Here is a 24,084-nt window from a genome sequence, read left to right on the forward strand (position 1 = left end):
TCGGCAAATACGCAGGAGAGTCCGGCGACGCAACAGTCGGTGTCGGCGTCGGCGACTTCTCAGGTGACTGGCCGGTGTATCTGGGCCTTAAGAGTCACAGAGCTTCTTTTTACATGCCTCTGCCAAGTATTCTTTTCTACTTTGACCCAGCATCCTGAGCCTCTCTTGTTTTCATTGAATAAATCAAGTTTCAAAATGTATTCATTTATTAAAACACAAGGGGACATTTTAAACTCTAATGTGATAGCCGGTAAATTCTTAATTGAATCTGGCAAAACTCATATACTCACTTTGACATGTTGATAGATCCGGTCTGCAAATAAAAAAAGATGAAAATACTTTTGAGTGACCAAAAACATGAAGACACTTTTGGGAGCATTGTTTGATTTGTATTAATCAATATATTTAGTATGTTGTAGCTTTTTTTTAAACATGATGAAAGAATATCTCCTCCTCTTTTTACCGTTTTAATCCCAGTTCATTTAATAATAAAGAATATTGATGACGTTTATCAATTACCTATAACTGTTGTGCCATATACATCTAGATTTCTTCTGTGGTAGAAAGAGTGCCTTTCTGACTTCACTAAATATTTTTAAAGACATAATATTCCTCAAATTTGGCATCATCAAGCATGCTGTTCCTGTCAGTTGGATTAATTGTTTAAAGCTTGTGTTTTTCTATGAATTACCAACATTTAAACAATTCAGTAAATGCTGATGCTCCTCTGCAAGTTTATTATCATCATTACAATGTGTATTTTAATATGCTGTTGGTCAGCAAGAGAAAAAGCTCTCTTACCGTTCAGTTCTGTCAATGAGTCTTCTCTGCTGCCTTCTTTAATCCTGCACTGTCAGCGAACACCGAGTAAAGTGTATGAGTGCCAGCCCCTACCTGCAGTTTGGTTTTATACTGTGACCTCCCAACCTTGAAGTCCTCCCCTCAGCTTATCCAGCCTGAAAAAGATGGCAGAAAGTCAGATTAGTTGATTAGAACATTACTGTTTTGGTGCACAGTGTGTGTAAAAATAATGTTGTGTTGTTACTTCAAGAGAAAAAGCTCAGACACATGCAGTTGTGTGGGCGGGACAGACATGAGTGTAAACATGAGTGTAAACAAATGTCTTGGAGTGACAATGTGTTGGACACATTGTCACTCTGCAGGATGTGAACAATATTATACTTTACATTTTGCACAATCTTCTTATTAAAGCCTAATTTATAAATAATGGTAGTTTTCCACTGATATTAATAGAATAACTGGAGGGGATTTCTCGATGTCTCTGAGGACTTGATTCAAGTGGTTCACTGGTAAAATACTTATTTAAGTTACTTGCTTTAAGTTTTGAGATGCTATTTGAGCATCACTGGGGTCAAAGGGTTGTCTCGTCAATAAACCATGTGTGAATGTTCAAGGATTTCCTTTCTTATAGCTTATCCCGAGTAGAGTGGTATTAGTTGGATTTTGGTTGTTATGGTAGCAGGGACAGATGGCACCTCGACTTAGCTCTGTGCAATCTGTGATCAAGGCAGGTTCACAGAAATCGAAGGCATCTCCGACTTACTACTTAGCAAGCAGGGCTTTACATCTAGTGTCACTCCAATTACAAAACCATAATGTCCTTCAATGCTACTTTTATTTATTTGTGGTTGCTATTGTTCGGAGTCACAGGTTTAGCATGGTGTAAGCAGGGGTGAAGTGCTATTTTGTGTAAGTGGACCTAACATCCTCTAGGGGGGTCCTCACCTCCTCTAGGGGGGTCTGGGGCATGCTCCTCCGGGAAGATTTTGTTTTAAATATTGAAGTTAAAAGCACCAATCTGGTGCACTTTGCGAGCAAAATTAAGAGATCTATGGATACGTCTCTCAACATCCATTTGAAACAGAACTGTAAACAGATTTACTTTTTCTTTATGGATATTTTAAAAATCACTCCCCTTTTAAACTCTATTCTTGTTTTACTGTCATATAGTATTTCTTTTTTAGTGATTTACTCAGATGAGTACCAGGAAACAGCGTTTGGTACTCACCCCACACGAAGCGTGGTCCTCCTGTCTCCTTCACTCTATTTCTCTATTTACACTTCTTGCATGCTAGATGATGAAGGTGCACCTCCCTGTCTCTTTTTAAGACTCTGATTTGCTTTCTCCAAAACTTGTTGCCAAAACTGTGAAGTCCTTGCATTTCCTGAGGCCAATTTGAAGGATCAAATACTAAGAAATTATCACATGACTTGAAGTCATATCTGATTTCAGATGTGGGAAGTTACTAAGTACACTTATTCAAGTACTGTACTTAAGTACAATTTTGAGATATTTGTACTTTACTTGACTTTGATGCTACTTTGTACTTCTACTCCACTACAGTTCAGAGGTAAATGGTGTACTTTTACTCCACTACATGTATTTAATACCTTTAGTTACTTTACAGATGTGGATTAATGATGTGAAATATAATCAAGTCTTAAATCAGACTTTAGTTACACCTGGAGTAAATCCACAAGCTACCCTGCAGTATACAAAGTCATTCAAACTAGCTGCACCTTTACCAGCTTTGATAACACTTTAATGCTCAATCATTATAAAACATATCATATATATATATACTGTATATATATATGATATGTTTGTATATTATTCTGAAATGGACCAATCTTTTACTTTTGGTACTTGAACTATATTTTGATAATACTTTTCAAATTTTACTTGAGTAACATTTTGAATGCAGCACCTTACCGTGGTAGAGAGGTTTGTGTGCCCTGATGAACCTGGGGGCTGTGTTGTCTGGAACCTTGTGTTCCTGGTAGGGTCTCCCATGGCAAATTGGTCTCAGGCAAGGGGCCAGACTAAGATTGGTTCAAAAGACCTCATGAAAGACGACACACGAAGTGAGGATACCCGGCCCGGAGGAAGCCCGGGGTCCCCTTCTGGAGCCAGGCCCAGAAGGAGGACTCGTCGGCGAGCGTCTGGTGGCCGGGCTTGCCACGGAGCCCGGCCGGGCACAGCCCGAAAAGGCAACGTGGGCAACACCTCCGCTTCTCCGTCCCGCGGGCCCACCACCTACGGGAAACAGCAATGGGGTCGGGTGCGCTGCCAGAAGGGTGGCAGTGAAGGCAGAGGGTCTCGACGGACCAGACCCGGGCGACAGAAGCTGGCTTTGGGGACGTGGAACGTCACCTCTCTGGGGGGGAAGGAGTCGGAGCTTGTGCGGGAGGTGGAGCGTTACCAGTTGGATCTGGTTGGGCTCACCTCTACGCACAGCGTCGGCTCTGGAACCTTACTTCTGGATAGGGGTTGGACTCTATTCTTCTCCGGAGTTGCTCAAGGTGTGAGGCGCCGGGCGGGTGTGGGGATACTCACAAGTCCCCGGTTGGGTGCTTCGTTGTTGGAGTCTACCCCAGTGGACGAGAGGGTTGCCTCCCTACGCCTGCGGGTTATGGGGGGGAAAACTCTGACTGTTGTGTGTGCTTATGCACCCAACAGCAGTTCAGAGTATACGGCCTTCTTGGAGACCCTGGAAAGAGTCCTGTATGGGGCTCCTGAAGGGGACTCTTTAATCTTGCTGGGAGACTTCAACGCACATGTGGGCAATGATGGAGACACTTGGAGGGGAGTGATTGGGAGGAACGGCCCCCCTGATCTGAACCGGAGTGGTGGTTTGTTACTGGACTTCTGTGCTAGTCATGGATTGGCCATAACAAACACCATGTTCGAACATAAGGATGCTCATAAGTGTACGTGGTACCAGAGCACCCTAGGCAGAAGGTCCATGATCGATTTGGTTATCGTATCATCGGACCTGAGGCCGTATGTTTTGGACACTCGGGTAAAGAGAGGGGCGGAGTTGTCAACTGATCACCATCTGGTGGTGAGTTGGGTCGAGTGGCGGGGGAAGCCTTTGGATAGACCTGGTAAGCCCAAACGTGTAGTTCGGGTGAACTGGGAACGTCTGGAGGAGGCCCAAGTTCAGGAGGCCTTCAACTCACACCTCCGGCGGAGCTTTTCGGGCATTCCTGTGGAGGTTGGGGACATTGAACCAGAGTGGTCGGTGTTCAAAGCCTCTATTGCCGAAGCCGCGGCGGGGAGCTGTGGTCTCAAGGTCCTAGGTGCCTCAAGGGGCGGTAACCCTCGAACCTCCTGGTGGACACCGGTAGTCAGGGAAGCCGTCCGACTGAAGAAGGAGGCCTTCAGGGATTTGTTATCCCGGGGGACTCCCGAGGCAGTTGCAAGGTACCGACAGGCCCGAAGGGCAGCAGCCTCAGCCGTGGCCGAGGCAAAGCAGCGGGTGTGGGAGAAGTTCGGAGAAGACATGGAAAAAGACTTTCGGGCGGCACCAAAGTTGTTCTGGAAAACTGTCCGACACCTCAGGAGGGGGAAGCAGGGAACCATCCAAGCTGTGTATAGTAAGGATGGGACGTTGTTGACCTCAACTGATGGAGTGTTAGGGCGTTGGAAGGAGCACTTTGAGGAACTCCTGAACCCGACAACTCCGCCCTCTATGTTAGAGGCAGAGCTGGAGTATGAAGGGGGATCGACACCAATCTCCCGGGGGGAGGTCACTGAGGTCGTCAAACAACTTCACAGTGGCAAAGCCCCGGGGGTGGATGAGATCCGCCCAGAAATGCTGAAGGCTCTGGGTGTTGAGGGACTGTCATGGTTGACACGTCTCATCAACGTTGCGTGGAAGTCGGAAACAGTACCGAAGGAGTGGCAGACCGGAGTGGTGGTTCCCCTTTTCAAAAAGGGGGATCAGAGGGTGTGTGCCAATTACCGAGGCATCACACTACTCAGCCTCCCCGGGAAAGTTTACTCTAAGGTACTCGAAAGGAGGGTCAGGCCGATTGTCGAACCTCAGATTGAGGAGGAACAATGCGGATTCCGTCCTGGTCGTGGAACGACGGATCAGCTTTTTACTCTCGCAAGGATCCTGGAGGGTGCCTGGGAGTATGCTTATCCAGTCTACATGTGTTTTGTAGACTTGGAGAAGGCATATGACCGGGTTCCAAGGGAGTCACTGTGGGAGGTGCTGCGGGAATATGGGGTGAGGGGGTCTCTACTCAGGGCCATCCAATCTCTGTACTCCCAAAGCGAGAGCTGTGTCCGGGTCCTCGGCAGTAAGTCGGACCCATTTCAGGTGAGGGTTGGTCACTGGTTGGTGAGGATTATATCTCTTCTCTGGCCTGGGAGCGCCTTGGGATCCCCCAGTCAGAGCTGGTTGATGTGGCCAGGGAAAAGAAAGTTTGGGGCTCTCTGCTGGAACTGCTACCTCCGCGACCCGACCACGGATAAGCGGGAGAAGATGGATGGATGGATGGACTTTTACTGTATTCCTACGCAAGATCTGAGTACTTCTTCCACCTCTGTCTGATTTCAAACTCTTCCATTAACACCCTGAGTAAGTTTGTTGTAGGATAATTGTGTGTTATTGTTGAGTAAATAACTGTGTTATTTAGAAAATAATACACAATTAGAAGGAACAAAGTTTAAACAAATACAGATTTCAGTATTCCGAGGCTCTGAGCCCCATTTATTTTCCTCACAGACGGCAAAAAAAGTCCGACATTATACGATTTAAAATAAAAACAATAATCGTGGCTTGATAAGAACATGTTTTTATGAACCACACAGCTTCCAGTCTTCCAAGACCCGACCAGACAAAAATACGTGTTGCAGGCACGAAACATACTACCAATAGAAATACATTGCTTTTAAAATCGTTCTGTGTGACACGAAAAAAAGGGGAAAATCGTGATGGTGAACACGAATCAATAGATTAAATGTCGTGACTATAACACGAAATGCTGTGAGACTGGGTTGCAACATATTATTGAGGGAGAATTGTCCGGGGCTACAGAAAAAACATTCAGGGCAAAAGCCCCGAATGCCCAGGCCAGGCGACGCCACTGGCAGTGACCTTTAGTACAGTACTCCATCTTGGCACCCGGCTTTAGAGGTAAATCTGAGGGATTGGTCGAGGATCTTCTCACCTCCACAGCTAGAATTCATTGCCTGTCCGGTTTTGTGGAGCGATTGTCACACATTGGCGGGTCAAGTTTAATGAATTAGATTGGTGGATGTTCCCATTGGACTCAATTGAACTGTCATAAGGGGACAAGGGTTAAGGTGTCTTTAAAGCAACCCAGACAAGATTGCAACGCCGGATCATCAGCCAGGAGTTCACAAATACAAAGTAATGCTCTTCAATGCATTAAAGCTGCTCTCCTAAGCTTTCTACTCTAGTGCTCCATATATAACCAGCAGCGTCACTCTTATATGTATGACTTTAATATTCACATCAGTGCCATAAAATCCACACAGCTTGGAAAGCATGATTTAGACGGCTGTAATATACCAGATGTCACTGTATGAAAAACCTGTCTGAAAATGAGCTGATGAGATTTTGGCCACTTTATGATGTCATAACGATTTTTTGGGTTGTGTAACCATTAGCCAATCACCAACCAAGGTAACCCCCGCCCACCTTATCACCTGAATCTTCTCCTAGAGCACTATTGCGTTTTTTTTAACCAAACCAAATAGGGGCGTGGGGAGTGGCTCCTTATTTTCATCTAAAATAACAGACAGAGAATCAGCACTTTTGAAACAGGGCTGAAACAGAGGGGTTTATGGGATGCTACAATGCATGATCTGTTTGGCATTTTGAGCACTTCAGAGACATGTTTTGTATATATCTGAGACCTATAATATATTTATGAAAAACAATATAATAGGGGACCTTTTAATGTAACTTAAAAATAGAAAACTAACAGAGCTCAGTATTTTCCTTTAAGCGCCCAAAACTCTATCTCCCACCTCAGATCTTTAAATATCAAATACATTCTGTAACATGTGTATAAATAATATCTCTCATCTGTGTATGAGTTTATAATGATAATGATGAATGTATCATGCCCCTCTATATATTAAATATGCAGGTTCTGCTTAAATTCACGGGCAATAGCTTTTTAAGCTGCTCTATACCCTGTTCTTCCTTTGTTATATAAAATAGTTAACCTGCACGCTTCTATAAGCTTTTCTTCCGTGTGCATCCGCAGTCATTTTGATACAGACTCTGTGCGCTTCGCTGGGCAAACAAAACACATCTGGGAGGAAGCAGCCAAACAGCACTGACTCAAAGCTTTACATCTCATGGGCATTTACTTAGAACATTTAAAAACTGACACTCCATCCAGCATGCTTCATAAATACTTTTGGTGTATTAATAACATGTATTCACAGGTCTCTTGGGTGAAAGGCAGGTTAAAGGTGTCATTATTAGACATTTATGTACTGTGTGAAGTGTTTTATTTATTTTACCCTGAAAGAACATTGAGAGCATATCCTTAATTAAAATGATGTTGAGCTGTAAAGTAATGTAAACAAACAAAACAGGTTACAATGAAACAACACTATATCATAAATCATAGTTAAAAATACAGTGAAGTATACAAATAAAATACATAAAAAAAGAGATTAAATTAAAGTAGGTAAGAGCATTTACAATGAAGTAAAACCTTAGATAAGGCCATTAAACAGCTGTAGTGGTGCAGATTAATCCATGTAAATATTGCTCTGGAAGATAATGGAATGTACCATTACAACATATTTGTTGAGAGAGTACCGAGATTATTATGAGTTTAGAGTTGAAGGGATCAAATGGAAGCAAATGACTGAAAGACGGGATCTGTTAGGATATGAATACATTGCCCTTCCTTGTACACAGTATCTTTTGGATTTAAATTACGTCAGACATCTAACTTACTCTAATCACCAACATCTCAGATCACCAAGTCAAGTAATAATGGTCAAGCTATACACTGGTCTGTATTATTATTTTTAAGAGTCTGCGTTCCAGGATGAAGGCACTAAAAAAACCAATCCTAATCTTATTTTCTCTCTCACCTGGGGTTTCATTCTTCCAGTTTTATCTTTGTGAGGTTACATACAGCTACATAAGCCCCTTACACTTAATCTGGTGCCGTTTTTAGCCAGCTCTTTATGTAGACAGTCAACATTGTCCTTTAGGGTGCCTGCTAACTTGTCACAGTGTGTTACAGCATCATGGTATTACCACTTCTTACCATCACAGTCTTAAGTGTGTGGCTAATTTGATTCATTAATGCTGTTTGTTACTTAGAGGGACAGACTCTCTAGATACTGAGACAAGAAAGTGCTGGCACTGTAAAATTAAACAAAGGTTTGTTGATTTAAAGTACTACAGTGAACATAAATTATTTTAATGATTTAAACACTTTGACATACTCTCAGCATGATCTCACTATAGAGAGCTTACCTGTTAGCTTTCTGTCTATTAAGCCAGAAGCCAACTGTATTTTTAGCAGCTGCAACTCAACATGCCTGATGCTGTAACCTTGAAGGGTTGCGGCCATCGATTAGAAAGTTACGTGTTATGTGCTCACAAAGAGCCCTTGATCCTCCTCACTATCGTGATGTTACTTAACGTAGTATTGTGTTGCACTTTTCAAAACACTATTCTATAGCTAATTCGTTGCAAGGCATTTGGTGGACTTTACTTTTTTTGTTTGTAATATTTCCAAAATTAAAATCAACACTTCCTGTTTGAGACTGTTTTTTTAAAGACATGTATTTTATTTTATTTTATTCTCTGGTTGATAATACTGAATGTTTCCATTGAAAATGCCTTACTTAAATAGTTATTGTCCTAACACTCTTTAAGATACACTGTGTTTCTGCCTGCATGTTGTATAATCAAGGCCAGGCAGGAACCCAGCTCTTGATTATATAATATAAAGTAATCATATTTATCTTTGCTCTTCAAGTATCTCTGTAGATAGGGGGTCTGAATCAAGTTAAATAAAACAATGTAATTAAATTCTAAATCTGATCTCACAGCTGGCATGAAAGTGAGCGGCATGAGATATGGAGTACATGTTGCTATCCCGGCTGTGTCTCAGTGTCTAATCCACTGCTTGCATACATTTGGCCTTTGGTAGAACTGATTTGAGATGAGAGAAGTCATCTTTCTGTAAAGAAGGGGAATGGCCCCGAACCACTTTGGTTCTTGGACAATGCATTTTTTTTAACTGCTCAAACCGAATGACTGATCATTTAATTTTAGCCACTTTGGCCTCAGCCATCGGATTGTGGCTTCAAGATTTGTGTTTTGGCCTTTTACTCCTTCGTTTTTTGGAACCAGAATTTACCATATTAAGAAAAAAAGGGTGGAGCTGGAGAGGAGTGAGGCCCGAGACGGCAAAGTACCGTTAGCAGCTAAATAGATAGATAGATATACTTTATTGATCCCAATTTGGGAAATTATTCGGTACCACTTTATAACAAGACTACCCTTATAAAGGGTTTACAAATAGTTTGTAATTCATTTATTAATTAGGTTGTGAAAACTTTATAAATCCTTAATAAGCTTTTATAAGACATAAGATAAACAGGGCAACTGTGACCGGTTGCTTGCCAAATAGTGAGCCCACATTTATCTGTACTGCTAAGCCTTATTATAAATGGTAGTAACTCATAAATAAATGGGAATGTGTTTTACACTTTACAATAAGGCTCCCTTTTGGCAGTTATAAATGTTAGTAACTCGTAAATAAATGGTAATAAAGAGATGCCAAGAAACATCAAGATGGAAGGGGGGGAATCAACTCAGTGAACAACAGATACCAAGGATGCACGAAGTAAGCTAGGTAGCCAATATAAGGCTTAGTCATCTTGCCAAATAGTGAGCCTGTGTTGATGTATGAAAACTATGTTAGAACTGGTTTTTAAATGGTTCTTAATGATTAATAAAGTGTTTACAACCTAATTAATAACCTCATTGTAAACCCTTTATGAATCCTTTATAAGGGTAGTCTTATTGTAAAGTGGTACCAATTCTTCTTCTTAAGCTAAGCTAGCTCTGATAGCAATTTACTCAAGTTGGGGTACCACAGCACTGTGGTAACACATGGTCAATCACAAGGTAAACACACCCTAAAGCATACTTAACACCTATTGACTGATTTATATTACTACATTTATTAAATTAACAAATATATGTATTGAAGAAGATTTGAAACTAACAGTTGAGACCATAAACTCATTGGTAAATTGTTTACTCCTTGATTTTGATCTAAATTACGCACTTTTAACATTTATTTGATGGCATGATAAACTTGCCTTGCATATTAGCCATGGGTGTCAAATGGGAGGGTCAATGGCCTCTCAGCCCCCCTTCTTCAGACCACGCCAAGTTTTTTAACTTAACTTGCATGACATGTGATAATGAAACAAACACAGACTTAGAAGCTAAATACAAAATTATCCTTGCTGTTGTGACTGGTAATAAATCAAGGCAAAAGTAGGGGTCATTCTCTCATAGACTTCTATGAATTTAGACTTATTGTTGGAACCAGCAGAGCCGCCCCCTGCTGGTCATTAGAAATATTTCAGGTTTAATGAATGGAGGTTTCCCCTTGACAGACACCCATTGTCCTCAAAGGATGAATCCTAACGAGCTTGATATTCCAAGTAGGATTTATAACCAAATACCAACAAAACAAATGATATTCCTAGCCTCAGCTGTACTTTGTGTGTAGTGCTAATTTAAATAATTTAAAGCGCTGCTGGACATCCTGTCATATGATATGTCTTTAAAGTATAAGCTATAGAGAGCTCATAGTAATATTAAGAAGAACTGATTATGGATAAAGGGTTAACTTGATATGTCATCAGATTGGGATGGACTTATGTCTATTTGTTTTATGGGGCCTGCGGTTGGTGGTCGGCACATTTCTGCTGAGTAGTGAGAGGCAGAACAGTAAATATGGGATCAAACAACTTCCCACAGAGTTATTCGCTCCAGCTAATGGAGAAGGAGGGAAGTAGGAGGGCTGAATCATGGGCGATGTACTAGGAGGGCAAAAATAAGAAAGTGAAGGATGATCATAACCATATGCTATCGAGGCTGTTTTTTTGCTGAGAGGGAAGGAGTGAGCAAGAGAGGAAGAGCAGTTTAGGGTTAGGGTGACGAAAAGAAAAGGGTTGGGACGGGAGAAAGAAGGTTAAATGGAAGTAAATATGCATGCCTAAGGATGAAACGTCTGAAGATAAAGATGATGAAAACAATGAGGGATTAGCCAGGCAGCTCACCTGCAGTATGCCCTGTTTTCTATTTTGAATTTGAGTAAAGGGGCTGAGTGAGGGAGATATAAAGAGAGGACAGAGGAAGAAGAAAGGAAGCAGTCTGCTGTTTCACACACTGGTGGTGAAGTTGAGCCCCTCGCAAGAATTCTCCTGGCTATGTCCGCCATCTGGAATGTCGAGTCACTTCCTCTGTCTGCCCTGCGCTCTAACAGGGTTGTCCTCTGCCTCTCTGCTCCCTCCCTCTGCTCTGACAGCACTCTGAAGAACCGCTGGAGACCACACCAGTGCGAACGGGACTCTACTGACAAGACACACGAGCCAGCACACAAACATACAGCATGAAAGTGAGACCCCCGGAGCAGCCCCCATCCAACTTCAGAGACACACTCTAAATGGAATCTGGGCCTGGAAGAAGCAAAGACAACTGCAGCCATCAGCTGAACTTTTTGGAGGTTGTTCCTTTTCCCTTATATGGCAACAGAGCTGGGAAATCATTTGAATTAGTCTGGTTTTTGTTGCATGCCTGTCTGGTTTTAGTGCTGACTGAGTTCCATCTGGTATGTTTCTGTCTCTGCTGTGTGTTCGTGTGTGAGTGTGTGGGCCCCGTGTTTGCGGCTTGATTTGTTTGTTTTGCCATTCTTGGTTCTTCTTTTCCCGTTGTTTGCATGTGGGGTTTTTGTTTTGGGACAAGAGGAGGGCTCGTGTTTGTGGTTAAGCTACAGGCTCCGTCATTGCCTCAGGGGTGGCTGCCTCATTCAGACTGTGCAGCAGCACCTCTCACTATTTTTCCTCTACCTCTCGCCCTCGCGCTGCTGTGATGGTCTGTGTTTGTTGGAGCAACACACCCACCTGGGCGCAGCTACTCGCAAGCAAAAACTGAAACAGGATCTCTCTACTCACGGATATTATCGGAAAACTGGACTGGAGCTTCTGTCAAGGAGCAGTCTATTGTTGGAGTGGACTAACCTCACAATCAGCCGGATGTTTCTTCTTTATTCCTCCACTCAACAGGATGTGTGACCCAGAAGGAACCAACCAGGACCAGGAAGTGGTAGTTGGTAAATACAAAGTGATGGCTTGTCTACTTGACACTTTGACCAGCAAGAAAAGGATCATGGGAAAGTTGTAAACCCTAAGGTCGACCACTCAACACACTCTGGCGCTGACAACTTGAATGACAGTGTTAGGCCATCCAAGCAAGTCAGACAGTAAATCTTTAAGGCTACATTTGTGTTACGTCAAGTTCATCACCTCATGTGGATTATTTTTATGAACATATCTCCCGTCATTGATTGCCATGGCTACGGCGGCATGGTATCATCGTGACATCAGCCGTGTGCATGCTGAGGATTTGCTGGCACGGGCAGGGAGGGATGGCAGCTACCTAGTGAGAGACAGTGAGTCTGTGCCAGGAGCCTATGCGCTGTGCCTGCTGTGAGTACAAACACACACACACACACACACACACACACACACACACACACACACACACACACACACACACACACACACACACACACACACACACACACACACACACACACACACACACACACACACACACACACACACACACACACACACACACACACACACACACACACACACACACACACACACACACACACACACATTTACTACTTAAAGAACAACCGACATATCTTACCAATCACAATGAACTGTAAATCCAAGGTACTAAGCTATTATTATCTTAGATGGTATGTTCTGTTTGAGCACCTGCAAGCTTGTACATTTACACGAAAAGGGAGTTTTACTCTCTGCACTCATTAGAAATCCTTTTTTTTTTAGAAGTTACTGAATGTTACTTTATACGTAGAATTTGATGTGCTCCACCCACTTGAAAATACTTAATGAATGATTCATGCAGGATGTCTTGAAGTAGTAAATGCTGCCCCATGAGAGAAGAAAAAGAAAGCTCTTCTTTTGTGTAACACTATGCCCAATCACATTATTTTGTAAAACCTTTAGATGTTGTCGTATAAGATTGGAAACTAGTCATAAACGTAACATTTCTACAGAATGTCTTCATCTGTAAATGGATTCAGCAGCTTCACTCACACTGTCATATCCATCACTTTCACCGTCATCTGCCAGCAAAGAATGGCCTCGAATGTTGCGCACAGGCTGGGCCAACCTCACACATAGACCCTCTCCAGACTAACTGTCCTGTCAAACCCTGGCCCAGGACTCCCTGTTTCCCCTCTTACCCCTATTTCTTCCCTGGGGCCTCTGAAGAGGGCGGGAGCCCCGGCGACCGCACTACGCTGTCTGCTCATCAGCCTGAGCCAGATACATTCCTGAAAGCTGAGCCGGGCCGCTCGCAGTGCACCCTCTTTCCCTTCGTTCTTTTCTTGATATGTCATTCCCCTCTTTTAGTTTCTTACATTTCTCCACATATTTGATGAGCTCATCAAGATGTCATGGTTCTCTTTTGTTCAGCTCATATACAGTAGCTGACTTAGTAAAAGATGGCCTCATTGTTACGTGCTGCCTGAAATAACTGCCTCTGACGTGACTGATGGAGATGATGATCTAAGTCTCTCACACAAAACACGTCATTAGTGATCTGTAAAACAACTGGCGCCTTGTTAAGAAAGTTACAATGTCTTTAACTACAGTTAGACATCTGGTCCGTAGTTAAACAATACATTTAAGTACATTTTCCCTTTGAATGTTTGCTCAGAAGCGTATGTAGTAATTTGCCATGGCATTAATAGGAGCTATTTTTGTTTTCCGAAGGTTTCAACGTCATGTTCACACCTATCGTATTCTTCCTGATGCAGACGGCCTTCTAGCAGTTCAGGTGAGTTTTTATCTCTTCACAGATCCTCGTGCCCTGCCTGACAAGACAACCCGAGGAAAGAGACATTCGATGTCTTGGCACAAACTGTACACAGAGAGAGAAACACAGCCAGTCAGATGGAGTTAGAGGGATCAAACAATGGCTTGTTATTGCCTGTTTCAGGGAGAACAGGAATGTTTGTGTTTCCTCTCTGTACAGGCTCTGTTGCGAATGCTGTAGCCTTGTTGTTTGAAAGGCATCTCTGCCAGTGCCATGTGGTTGCATGCTTGCAGCATTAAGCTGAGCAGCACAGAGGAGAAATTGTTTTAATGTCTCAGAGATTCCTACTCAGCAACCCACACACTAGGTCATTGACCACTGGGTGTGCTTATTTGTTATGTATGGGGGTGTTTGTATTAGAAATAATGAGTCTGTTGGATGTGGCATCGTTAAGACAGTGATGGTATGACTATGGTTTTTAAACTCTGAGCAGGGGGCCATTTAGTCAGCAAATGATCTAACTATTTGAAAATGAACACACACACACACACACACACACACACACACACACACACACACACACACACACACACACACACACACACACACACACACACACACACACACACACACACACACACACACACACACACACACATGCATTTCCTGGAGACTTATCCTAACCTTAACCATAACCAACACATGCCTAACCCTTACCCTTAATCTTACCCTAAACCTAACCCTAAACCTAACCAAGTCTTCACCCTCAAATTAATGATTCCCCTTATGGGGACCTCCATTTTGTCCCCATAAGGGAGGCGAGTCCCCACACGTGACTGTGCAAACAGATTTAGGTCCCCACAAGTACACACACACACACATACAAATATACACACACACACTCGCAGTTGGTGAGAGAAAGTAAGAGAGGGAGAGAAATAAACAATATCGGGGCCTAAAACCACAAATTATCTGCGGCTTCAAAAGAAAAAGAAACAATGTCTGCATTCTAAAGCCCAATAACAAGTTTAATAATGATTGTCTGGCAGTCGTATTTAAGCCTCTGACTTGGAAAATCCTTTGCTTTCAAAAGAAGGCCTTACACTTTGTTGCTATATCAGTTGTGTTTCCACTGCCATCAAAATTAACCTTCAGAACGTATTTTCCCTCCCTGGATTTGGTCCACTAACTCACAAGTCGCATGCTTGCCTTTTTGCTTTTCCAAGATGGCTATGGAGATATTTTAGGGCCCATTTTGTCTCTCACTGTCTCTCTTTCCTTGTCATTTCTTTTTAATTGCTTTTCAAGAGATCCTTGTGGTACAAAAAATACTATTTGAAGAGGTCCTGGCAAAACAGACGGTTAGCTTGAGCTAAAAAAACTGTTTCGTTCACCGCAAAATGAAAACAAAAACGTCTAAAACGAGGGCACAGGAAAAGAGCCTTGTCGGTGTGGTCTAATGTGAACCATGTTGATGTTCTTGCATGTGACCAGTAGCATTGTTAATATATGCATGCAGCACCTGTGCACAGCATGTGTGTTTATTTAATCTTCATTTTTGCCTGTTCTGCTTTGAGTGCCACTGAAGTGTTCAGGTTTTTGTTGGAACGTTTGAAAGGTGATTGTGGCTTAAATGTGAACATATGCATAATGAAACTTCCTTGCCATCTTTATTTTGATGGCTTTTTAGATTAACTGTGAATCTTGAGCTACAATAAAAAATGACAGCCAACATCTGCTGCAGCCAGGAAGTAAACCTGTGATGTCACTTATCCTGTTTGGTGCAGGGCAGAGCATTCGAACCTCCCCTGGGACTCTTTTAACACAGTAAATCATCTGCATATGCCTTTTTCTATCATGCAAATGAATGCTTCTGTTTTGTTCCATCAAGCAAGATTTCCGAGAGAGGGCTGGCATCCGCTATAATAACCACATAAAGTATACAAGTTTGCATTTGTGTTAATTTAAGATAGAAAGTTACATAGATAGATAGATAGTTAGATAATATAATATTTAGACATACTATGACAGCATAGTAGGCCTTCTTAGTGTCGTTTCAAAAAGCCTCATATGAAATAATTTGATCAGCTCTGTTTTATAAACATTTTTGAGAACAAATAAGGAATTGAAATTGCAAACATTTTTAGCGAGGCCTTGAAACTGCAGACCATGCTCACGTGTATTTCTTCGCTTAGACACACACAAAGCAAGATTATCAAACGCAAAAAATGTATGTATACCCCTACATTTATATCCAAAAATGTTTCTACATACAACATCAGTGCGTTTCGTGCGTGTGTAGATTATGACTCTATCATCTACAGTGCATTTGTGTACGGTTTCTGTGGTCCTTCCAGTTTTTTCTGAAAGAATTGACAGACTGTAAGCAGCACAGACGCTCATGTGATTTATACTGTACATGTATGCAATGTGTCTATGTGTGTGTGTCTCACAGACGACACAGGGGGTGCAGGTGAACTGTTTCCGGACAGTGGAGGATCTCGTGTTGGGGTACCAGCATCCGCACAAGGGCCTGGTCACTCCTCTGCTCTACGCTGTTCCCCGGGATTCAGACACTGGGGATGAGAGCTCAGGTGGGCCCTCTAGCTGCCGTCAGAGCTCATCACCCAACACTGTAGAGCAGGGGTGTCAAACTCAAGGCCCGCCCCATTTTATGTGGCCTGCAAAGAATATAATAAGTTTATTATACAGTTACATGCCGCTGAACAGAAGCATGTTGCCGATAAACTACATGTCCCACAATAATTTTTTTTGTATTACTGCCAATTTTTATCCCATCTTTTATTACTTTTGATTCCATTCCATTGCAATGTAAATACTGTTATATTTTTACAATATTTTCTATTATTTTTACTATTTTTGTAGTTCTCTACCTGTGTTTTTAATTCTTGTTTTACTTTTATGTATGCACAACGACACAAGTAAAATTCCTCGTATGTGTAAACCTACCTGGTAATATTCTGATTCTGATGCATCTCATTTTGTGACATGCGCACTGAAGAGACTTGCAATTATTTGCAGTTATGTAATATAATACATTATTTTATAGATATTATGTATTTATATATATGTATATTTATATAGTCTTAAAGTTACAACCGGCCCTTTGAGTGAGACCATCATGCTAATGTGGCCCGTGATGAAACCCCTGCTGTATAGCATGTACAGACTCACTGAATTGTGTATTTGTGCATATGCAATAACAAAATACATACATATTAACATCTGTGCTACTTTCAGGTTCTGCAATATGTATTGGTATTGATTTAGTTTGATTTTATGTTTCATGCATGCACAGATGATGAGAAGCCGGCTTCAGTTCCTAGCCCTGTCCACACCGCACCTTCCACTGGACCACCAGCAAAACCAGCCCCTCATACCCTGTTCCTGGATAAGCTGCAGGAGGTGAACACATCCAGGTACAACACAGAACCATACATGCAGTTTGCCAGAAGATAATCCTGCATAGCGCTCATCTTTGCTGCTTGTCTTGCTAATAGAGAGCTGCTAATTATGCGACAGTGTCGGATTGATAAATATGTGACTCTTCATTTAGTGCCACATCGTCACCTTCTTTAACTAATGGCCTTAGTCATATTTTGGAGAAAATGTTTTTTTTGCCTAAATCATCTCTCCTTGATGCTGGCCACCTCTGGTACAATTGCCTAGATCCTTATTGAAAGGATAGTGCTGTTCCTACCCTGATAGTATAATGGCCTATGTCAAGAGTGTGACTTAGGCCATATATTTAAAAAAGATAATGGCTTAAGTCACATTGTCTTGTGACTTAGGCCATTTGACACGCTTTACAAAATGGCTGCTTCAAGAAAAAGAAAAACTAACAGATAAATTAAGTTATTTTCATGGTTCAGGGCTTATCCCCTGTTGGTAAGTGATGTTATACTATATTATACTATAGGCTAGGCTATAAATGTTGTGTAGTTATTTAGTCTTTTACTTTCACAATGTATGGTTACTGTAGCTACCGAAGCTATACTGTAGGTACTATAGTTACTGCAGCTAATGTAGCTACTGTAGATCCATGAAGCATGCACACATTTCCCTCTGGGACAGTAAAGACTCATCTAAAAACTAATCTAACCTTTCAGAAGTAACGGTTACAATTACTGCATAATTATGAATTAGGAAAAGTACATTTCAATTGTTAATATGGTATTATTGTCTCCTTTTTCCACATTACATTTCCATCTTATTAGGACAGATTAAATGTTTTTTAATTGAATTTGGCCAAATGATATTCATCAAAATAGCTTTAATGTATTAATACCACAGTGCAATTACAAAAATGTTTTTCATAATGATCACACAGCTGTGACCGTACGCCTACTCCTTTTTGGTAGGAGATGCACTTGACTTTTCAGACACCGATCAGGAATCATCCAATGAAAATGAGACCGTCGTTAAAGAGGTGGAGCAGCATGTACCAGGCCAAGACCCTGTGTCAGATGGAGCAGACAATAACTTAAACACTGTCATTGAAGAAGAGAGTGTTGCTGAAGATGCCAAGCAGACCCGTCCACACCATGAAGAAGACACAGATGATGATGATGATGATGATGATGATGATGATGTTATCATTGACCCAAACTACAATCCATCCTCTGATGAGTCCTCTGTCCCTGAAAATGAAGACAGTCTGGCAGCAACTTCAGAACATTATGGTCCTCATCTAGAGGATGTGTATAAAAACAATACGTTCAAAAGGAAACAACATAAATACCTCAGCCCAGAAACATGGAAGCAAAATGAATCCAGGAAGAAACGTCTCAAAGGAATGGCATAGAAGGCCAAAGGTGGCAAAGAAATAGCTGCAAAGGCTATGGGCCTTCCCTGCAATTCGAAGTTCTGTCAGTGAGTCACGACTCGAGACTGTCAATCCATTACAGAAGAGCAGAGGCAGTGAATATTTCAGAAAGTTTGGTCAATGGACAACTGGGAAGAACATACGTCACCACTTTGGTCACAAAGGTTGCCATGTAAGAAAGAAAGTTGGTGAGGGATCCAGGCGCAGTTCATAATTTTCCGACCGACTGAAACTTCAGGATGGAACGAATCTTAAAGTATGCAAAGCTTTTTTTCTTCTACACTTGGTATCCCTGAAAGAACCATTACCCTGGCTGAACAAAGACACCATCGACCATGACAAACAAGTGGCAGACCCGCCAACTACATCTCCACCTAAGAGTGGCAAAAATGCAAAGCTGGAAACTGCTGTCACAGATTTCCTTAAGGACTGGTTGAAGGATCTGCCCACTGTTGATTCGCACTACTGCAGAAGCACAGCGACCTACAAAGACAAGAATTTCCTTCACCCAGGCACAACCATCTCCCAACTACATCAGGAATATCAACAGGCAGCTGCAACTGCTGAAGTTGACGCTCTGCCAATCGAGGAGATGTAATCTTACCCAGGTCCAAATGGACCAATCCGTGGAGCTATACACACACACACACACACACACACACACACACACACACACACACACACACACACACACACACACACACACACACACACACACACACACACACACACACACACACACACACACACACACACACACACACACACACAAGCCTTATCTTTTCTCAGCTGCGATACTCCGCGGAGTTTCGCCAACACACTCAGCCGCAGCTGTGTGGATCTCCACTCACAGTTCGTCACACACTCACGTGTGTGTGCTCAGGCTGAGTTCGGGCTGAGTTTCGCTGTGTCTCGCTGTCTCGCAGACCCCACGCAGCAACCAGGAAACGACACCAGTAATCCAGCTCACACTGTCGGCTCCTCGAGTCTCAAAGGGCGGAGCAGCGAGCCCCGCAACGTCTCGCCAACACGGCACCCAGACCCCACGCAGCGTTCTCATCTGTTTCTCATTTCTGGTTGCTAACAAACGCCATTGTAACACATAATCACACATCAGAGCACAGTGGGCTCATAGGGAGGGGGGGGGGGGCAGGAGCTCCAACAAGGCGTGTAGGACAGAGAGTGAATACACATTCTATACAGAGATGCTGTATGAGAAACCAATGTGATTTTGGAACATTGAACATGTAAATCTATTCTAGTAGACCTCAACAATGGAATAATGATCAGTAGAAATGGCCATGACATGGGACCTTTAAATGGAAAAGGGTTAGCTGCAATTCAAAACACAGCAAAGAAGAGCTGGAGGGAGTAGTGAGGAGAGGCACATGCCTCCTCAGCGTTTGATTTACTTGCCTTTTGTTTTATTTAGCTAAGAGTGATTTAAGTTGTACCTTTTGAGTTTGCTATATTGAATTAAATGACCAACCCAAACTGCCCTCTGATTCTCTGTATGCTCTTCTAGCATTTCAAGCTGTTTGTGGCTGACCCAGCCCCATGGTCTGTCACAGTAATGCGGAAAAGAGAAGTGCACTGTTTTGCCTTAGTCACTTACTCCAGAAGTAATAAGGCCTAAGTCAGGTTTCAAATTGGCTAAGTCACAACAACATGTTCGTAAATTGGCCTAAGTCATCTAATCCTCTTATTTTACACAATTGACAGACAGTGTTATTTGTATGTCAATAGTCATATATTGTCATAACCTTTTTGTGTGAAATAATTCATATATATCATATATTCTATATTTGGTTCAGTTTTTTGAAAAACTTTCAAATATGACTTAGGCCATTAGTTTAAGAAGGTGACGACATTAATGTTAGCCATCTGTTATGTTCACAAAATAAGTCTTATTTAAATACGCACCTGTTTGCAATCAAGCATAGAGAAAGCAACATGCAAAACACTCCCTATTAATAAACTGAGCTGATTGTTATCCTCTGTGTGGTTTTTGCCAATAATATCCAAAGAGTGAAAGTGGCTTGCACAGTATCTAAAAAATGACAGTCTTTTCAAAACCCTGTTTACAGTACTGCGGGAGAGGTGATCGGTCTTCTCAATGACTACCTCTTCAGTGAGCTGCCTCTTGACATTGAGAATGTGCACAAAGGTGCAACGACGCTGTGCCACCTCAAGCGTACTCTGGGTACTGCGTGCCAAGGCTTAAACAGGTTTGCATGTTTTTATCTTTAAACTATAAACTGAACATTAAAACAAATAGTATCAATTGATGATACAGAACGATAATGAAATAATAGATTTGAGTCTTTATTAAATATTTGCAGTACCAGTGTGTAAACATAGATGTTTGTAAATGGATATAAATCATCAAACTAAAGGTGTGTATTGATCTGATCTACAGTGAGATCGACCTGACTCTCTCAAGTCTGGAAACCCTGGCAAATGTCTTTGACCATCCCAGCTGCTCTTTAACAAAAACCAAAGCACAGGTAAGATACAAAACATGAATTAGGCTTTCCAAAGAGCTGTAGCTGTCCTTTCTAATAATAAAGCAGCAGTCATATGTGTCAACTCATTGTGCCTTATGTTTCAAATTCTTTTAATAAGGGCCAAGAGATGGAGATAGACAGCGTGTTGTTTAAGATTTCAGCTTTGGTCAGCCTCCTTTCTTCATTGGAGAAAAAGGTATGTTTGAAATTGCACAAAGCTATATTTTTGATGATCACAGGATTCATGGATGATAATGCGGTGATGTCTACCTATGGCTCACATCTTTTCACGTTTAGTGGCAGTGGTTATTAAATGGTGATGTTTTCATTGTGAGAGATACAAAAAATAACTCTTGGTTGTGATGGACAACATGTTAGATTGTAATACTGCCAATTATTTGCTCTTAAAGGTACTGAAAGCATTACAAGATGCAGTGACCAATCACAATCTGGCAGTGCAGCCGAGCCCGCCCCCTCCTGAACCGACACCCATCATCGTAACCTCCGTCAAGAACCAGGCCAGACAGCTGCCAGTCCACTCCTTTCAGGTAAATCACGCTGAAAAAGAGTTAATATTTTTATCAAATATGACATGTATTAACACTAATTATTCAACTGACCAGTGCTGCAATGATTTGTCAAAACAATGTATTAGTAAATTAATTGGCAATTACACTGATAACTGATTAATTGTGTTAAAGTAAGTCAAAAAAGGCAGAACATTCTGTTTGCAGCTTCTCAAAAACGAATATTTTCCGCTTTTGTGTTTTAAAGCATATTGAAGGGAATATATTTGGGTTCTGGACTGATAAAACGAAAGCACTTAAAGATATCACTTTGGACATTTTAAACTTTTTCTGAAATGTTAGAGATGAAACGATTAATATTTCGAGAAATTAATCGGCAGATTAATCTATAATACAAATAATACTTACTTGCAGAGATACCTCTAACCATGTAAATGTAAACCGTTTTTTTTCTTTCTTGGTGCGTCCAGGTGAAGATGGTGAGGTATGGCAGACAGACGGTTTCTGTGGACGTGGACACAGGAGTGCTGCTCTTTGACAGAAAGGCTGGTTCATTTGGTATAGAGAGAGTCTCACATGACAGAAGTAAGAACATATCCTCTTTAGCTCCTGTAACATTTCTCTATTATTCTTATATATCGTCTAATTTCCTGCTGGCATTATTCTTGTGTACCAGTCTTTCAGATTGTCAAGTTCCAAAGCAGTCCGGCCAAGGTACGCATGGTGGTGGACAGCCACCACAACACACCACGGGAGATGACATTTGAGAGTGCACGGGTAAGGAAAGTAGTAATTTTGCCTGGAATATTTGGCTTTATTGACTGGAATCTCCTGTCTCTTTCCCATAATTGACTGTGTGGCTTTCCTTTCATTCAGAAACGCGACGCCTTCTGCCAACTCCTGCAGCTGATGAAAACCAGACACTCTCATCTGAGTGAACCTGATGTGATCTCTGTGTTCGTTGGCACCTGGAACATGGGTAACGACAGATGTTGTCTAATTTACTGTCAGGCAACACAGGTTGAATTTAGAGGGGGACGTTTACTGTATTTCCTATAGTAATTGTATTGTGTTTTGTACACAGGTGGTTCCCCGCCTCCTCGCAGCCTGCAGTCGTGGGTGACCTGTTGCGGTTTGGGACACACCCCCGATGCCTCCACTGCCTTGCTCCCTCATGACATCTACGCCTTGGGGACTCAGGAAAACCCTCAGGGGGAGAGAGAATGGACTGAACATGTCAAAACAACTCTTCGCAGCTATACTCACATCGACTACAAACAAGTACATATTTTTTCCCCAACTTTTTTCCACTTCAAATTGGAATTCTTTTAGCAAAAAAAGTTCTCTTTGCACAATACATCTTTGGAGTGCTTTTATCCATAAAGCTACCATAATTTCACAGTAGAAAGATTCAGAATATTACTTGGATTGAATAGTTAAAGGAAACGCATCAATGGATGTTTCATGGTCACAGGGAGTACGACTGCATGAAGGAAAATGTATAAAGCATTTTGTGGCTCCAGTGTGAAGTCTGGTAAACTTAATGAGATTTCACGATCCAATTGTTTATTTTTTAATTTTTGTGTTCTTCATTGTGAGTCCTACAGTTGCCTTTTGAAGCAACTAGAGCAAAGTTTTACTGGTACGATACATTATTCATTGATTTTCAAAATAAGATTTACATCACTGGGGATCATCTAGTCAAAGTCAAGTCAAAGTCAACTTTATTGTCAATCTTTCAGTTTGTGTGTACAGACAGAGAGATCGAAATATCGTTTCCCACAATAATACAAATGTATATAAAGATGTGTATATGCATATGTATATACCCAATCAACAGACGTTACTAATGTAATTCATTTTGTAATTAATTTTAGTTTATGCAAAAATAATATATTGAATAAAATATGCCCATCCTGAAAACATCCCAAAGTGAAGCCAAACCCACTAATATACTTTACCTAAATAGATTTGACACATTTCTTCAAACTAAGATGCATTTTTTTTTAAAATAATGAATGCAGCTATCTTACTCTTAAAATAAAAATATTTTTTCAAAAATCATTTATGTTTTCTCCTCAAGCTAAAAACGGTAAATCATGGGGCTAAGATTTTCTAAAAATATTTATTCTTATTAGTGCAATCTGTTGGACGAGCTTTCTTTCTTCAATATAAACTGCCGCATTAAGTTTTAAATACATTCTGCAATGGTGGGGTCAATCCTGGTATTTTAGTGTGAGATTGCTTTTATGTTGACCTTTTGTGAATCAGTGCTTAATTCA

General features: G+C 41.5%; 1 protein-coding gene across 1 annotated transcript in view; it reads left to right on the forward strand.

Annotated features, from left to right (window-relative positions):
- Nucleotides 1-24,084, forward strand: part of inppl1b (inositol polyphosphate phosphatase-like 1b) — a 34,822-nt gene that overhangs the window by 1,946 nt on the left and 8,792 nt on the right. Inside the window, exons 2-13 of the mRNA XM_079667990.1 lie at nt 11,374-12,553; nt 13,880-13,943; nt 16,378-16,516; nt 17,242-17,362; nt 20,856-20,996; nt 21,188-21,275; nt 21,394-21,471; nt 21,686-21,823; nt 22,273-22,387; nt 22,479-22,579; nt 22,679-22,781; nt 22,887-23,083. Coding sequence (XP_079524116.1) covers nt 12,417-12,553; nt 13,880-13,943; nt 16,378-16,516; nt 17,242-17,362; nt 20,856-20,996; nt 21,188-21,275; nt 21,394-21,471; nt 21,686-21,823; nt 22,273-22,387; nt 22,479-22,579; nt 22,679-22,781; nt 22,887-23,083 — 1,422 coding nt within the window. The 5' untranslated portion in view covers nt 11,374-12,416. The remainder of the gene's footprint in view (nt 1-11,373; nt 12,554-13,879; nt 13,944-16,377; nt 16,517-17,241; nt 17,363-20,855; nt 20,997-21,187; nt 21,276-21,393; nt 21,472-21,685; nt 21,824-22,272; nt 22,388-22,478; nt 22,580-22,678; nt 22,782-22,886; nt 23,084-24,084) is intronic.

This window comes from Notothenia rossii (genome assembly GCF_949606895.1).
Source record: "Notothenia rossii genome assembly, chromosome: 3".
Classification (NCBI taxonomy): Eukaryota; Metazoa; Chordata; class Actinopteri; order Perciformes; family Nototheniidae; genus Notothenia; species Notothenia rossii.